The sequence below is a fragment of the Callospermophilus lateralis genome, chromosome 3 (assembly GCF_048772815.1).
Source record: "Callospermophilus lateralis isolate mCalLat2 chromosome 3, mCalLat2.hap1, whole genome shotgun sequence".
Lineage (NCBI taxonomy): Eukaryota > Metazoa > Chordata > Mammalia > Rodentia > Sciuridae > Callospermophilus > Callospermophilus lateralis.
Genome location: NC_135307.1, coordinates 79,801,107 through 79,805,226, shown reverse-complemented (window position 1 = coordinate 79,805,226; position 4,120 = coordinate 79,801,107). Strand labels below are relative to the sequence as shown.

Sequence of the window (4,120 nt, the reverse complement as noted above, 5' to 3'; positions counted from 1 at the left end):
ATTTATGGGCATCAAATGATGTTTTGATACGTATACAAGTTGTATAATGTTTAAATAGGGGTAAACATAACTATGTTCTCAAACATGTACCATTTCTTTGGGTGACAACATTCAAAATCTTTTCCTTGGGCTGGAGTTGTGGCTCAGTGGTAGAGTGCTCACTTTGCACGTGCAAGGCACTGGGTTCGATCCTTAGCACCTTATAAAAATAAAGAAAGAAAATAAAGGTTTTGTGTCCAATTACAACTAAAAAAAAATTTTTAAAAATCTTTTCACCCAGAATTTTGAATATAGAGTACAGTAGCAATAAGGCATTATGTCCCCAATTCTGTTCTACTCTTTCCCACTTACTGTCTATGAAAGTCCTGACTTAGTGCCCTTTTGGTGGAGCCTCATCCCATCACCCCTGCTGGTTTCCCCCTGGCTACAGAGCCCGCTCTATATTTTATGAGTAATGCCTCTACCTGCCTGGTCTCTCTGCTTTTGTCTGTTTTTGACTATGATGGATCCAGTTTATTTGCTTTCCTGCATATGCAGTGTGCAGTGGTTTCCACGTGGAGCCAGGGCTTGTTGTGGAGTGGCAGCAGGGACAGTGATGACATGAGAAAGAAAGGTTGTTAGTGGGGTGAACCTGGGGAAAGCTTGGTGGTGGTAAAGCTAGTTGGAATCCAGGCCGCTCCAGGTGGGAGAAGCATGAACTGTTGTTTATTCAAAGATGAATTGATTTTAAAAATTTAGATGGGAAAAAATAAGTCCATAGATTAGACCTATACACAATTGATATTTAACCTTCATTTTACCGCGACTGAAAGAACAATTTTTTTTTTTCAAACTAAAAAGTACATCCATGAAAACCCAGAGATAATCATTTTGGAAAGGTATCTTTGTATATTTCTCTAAATATACAATTTTTTTAACAATAGGTTTCCTATGTGTTTTGACTAAATTGCAATAGTTTACACTGTCACTGTCAATGTAAGAGAGTGTCTAGTTCACTCTAGCCCCATATATGGTAACTTATCAATTACTGAAAAAATTGTGACTTAAGTTCAAAAGAGTAAACCAATGTTGTCCTATTTAAGTTTCTCTAATACTAATAATATGTTTATTGTTCATATGTTGATTGACTATTAGGATTTCATCTTTTTTCCCTCGTCTTTATATAGTTTGTTCATTTTTAAATTAATAAACATTTTATCCATTATATTTGAAAGACTAATTTTTTTTTATAAAAAAGGTTAATGTTTTGTCTGATATTTTGCAACTATTTTCTAGTTTGTCTTTATTTTATAGTGTTTTTAAGTTCTTATAAATATATCTACATGTATATCTACTTTCACCGTCTTCATACATCCATGTGTATATATATATACACACACACACATATATGTGATATATTATTTATATTTTGTTATTTTGGATACTAGTTTAATTATATTCTCCATGACTTGTGAATATAGGGTATTCTGGCATGAATTTTTAATATTAATATATGCCTAACTATTCCCATACCTTCTTTGGATTTGTTTCTCATTTCAACATTTAAGTATCCAGTTAATCTTCACTGACTTTATTATTTAAAATATTTTTAATTGTTCATGGACCTTTATTTTATATATTTATATGTGGTGCTGAGAATCAAGTCTAGCACCTCACACATGCTAGGCAAGCACTCTTCTACTGAGCTACAAACCCAGCCCTGACTTTATATTGATAGGCAAAGATCTATAGTTTTCCCTGTTTTATCTTTTCTGTGATCATCATTGTTTGACTGATATAACCAATATAACCAGTATAACTATGTTATGTGTCTTCACTGGGTCACCTTATGGTCACTATAGCCTTTTCATTCCACTGAATCTTCTATGAACATTTGAAAATAGAAATATGAGGAAGCTTTTTTTTTTTTTAAATCCTTGATAGTTTTCTGTTGCTTTTAGGATAAAAAAAATCTCATGGATATAAGATTATGTATCAATGTAATGTGATCTCAGTTGTTCATCCTCCGGCCCAATGCCTTCTTGCAGGTCTCACGGTCTTTGAACAAACATTTCACAATCTGGACTATACTTACTCTTAGTATAGTAACTTTCTAGTTAATTCAGTCAAAGCAGCCATCTTGAGTTAAGCCACTTGTTTTCGTGTAGTACTCAGTTCTTCTCTTCAATCAGTTATCAGTGTCCTATCTACATTTAAAGATATTTAATACCTAGATGCACCATTAGCCCACAAATCTGCTGAGGCCAGAATCAATGTTTTACTTCTACTTTGGAACTTGACATAGTCCCTGGCATACTGTATGCACTCATGGTGAGTAGTAGTTGAATGGATAATAAATACACTTATTTTTCAAAATATATTATAGATATATATGAAGATTTTTTAAATTATTCTACCTTATAAAATAATTAAAATCTGTTTCAATATTTATTGATGATTAATTATTTTCTTATTGATTTGTTTTTGATGTTTTAGGTAGCACACATACACAAAAAGAAAGAGAACCAAATGTATGAATCCAATTTCTCTGAAGTTTCTGAATTTATATTGCTGGGACTTTCTAACAACAGACCAGTGCAGCATTTCCTCCTTGCCTTCTCTACAGTGTTTTATCTCACGATTATTCTGGGAAATACCCTTGTTGTGTTTACAGTGACCTTCGATGCTCGTTTACATTCTCCCATGTACTTTCTTTTAGCTAATCTTTCATTTATTGATTTGTGTTTTTCCACCTTAGCAGTTCCTAAAATGATTCATGACCTATATTCTGGGGATAAAACCATATCATTCCAGGAGTGTCTCATCCAGATTTTTGTCCTTCATATCCTGGGTGGATCTGAGATGGTGCTCCTGGTAGCCATGTCCTTGGACAGATATGTGGCCATCTGCAAGCCCCTCCACTACCTGACCATCATGAGCCCACGGATGTGCCATTTGCTTCTGTCTGGTGCTTGGCTTATTGGTATCATTCACTCAGTGATTCAGGTAGCTTTTGTTGTCCATTTACCTTTCTGTGGTCCTAATGAGATAGATAGCTTTTACTGTGATCTTCCCTGGTTTATCAAACTGGCCTGCATAGATACCTATAGAATGGAATTCTTGGTAACTGCTATCAGTGGGTTCATTTCCATTGGCACCTTCTTCTTGCTGATTATCTCCTATATTCTCATCCTGTTCACTGTATGGAAACGCCCTTCAGGTGGTTTGTCCAAGGCTCTCTCCACCCTTTCAGCTCACATCTCTGTGGTGGTTTTGTTTTTTGGACCATGCATCTTTGTTTATATGTGGCCATTTCCCACAGTGCCAGTGAATAAGTTTCTTGCCATTCTGAACTTTCTGATCACCCCCATCCTGAATCCTGCCATTTACACAATGAGGAACAAAGACATGAAGCTGGCAATGAGGAAACTGATTAGTCAGCTCCTGGGTCTGAGGAAAATCTCCAAATAATTTATAAGAGCTCAATATGGATAATTTTACATATCTTAAGAGCTAGTAACACTTTTTTGTGTGTTGTTCACATTTTGGTTAGACCTGAAAAAAATCTGAAAGTTTTATGAATTCCAATGTTTGGTGTACATTTGTAGACCTATTGGTATAAGTTATTATTTTCCTGTCTCATTGAGTTAAAACTATTTACATCTAAAGAGGAGAATTGATTTATTACAGTTAGTTTTTTTTTGGGCAAGTGAAGAAATTTATATTCTACACTGATTTGGGTTTGTTTTCCTTCATTCTGTACTTTATTACTTAAGTTAACAAATATACCCAGTTAAAATGTAATCTTTGCAAGAATTTTTTAATATAGTAAAGATCATTTAATATTAATATATGCATAAAACAATAACATTGATATAGGGACATATATTTGTATTTTGAGTACTATTTTGGTATCTAGTTATAGGAATTTGAAATTGTCTATTTCTGTCCTTCTATAGTTAATCTGCCCTTTAAATGTGTACTCGAAAAGTAAGGTATGAATTTGGAAGTACCATTCCACCAATAAAACAATACTAGGTTGGGATTGAAGAAATTTTAAAGAAAGGACCTCAGATGTGAGCTTGCCTCCAAAGGGATCCACTGTAGGACTGAACACCACACAGTGTGCAATCAGAAATCT

The 4,120-nt window shown here is 34.3% G+C and overlaps 1 protein-coding gene across 1 annotated transcript; it reads left to right on the top strand.

Moving 5' to 3' along the window:
* The first annotated feature begins 2,508 nt into the window (after nt 1-2,508).
* Nucleotides 2,509-3,450, top strand: LOC143394719 (olfactory receptor 4F6-like). The gene has a single exon (XM_077109065.1). The coding sequence runs from the start codon at nt 2,509-2,511 to the stop codon at nt 3,448-3,450; it is 942 nt and encodes a 313-aa protein (XP_076965180.1).
* The last annotated feature ends 670 nt before the right edge of the window (nt 3,451-4,120 follow it).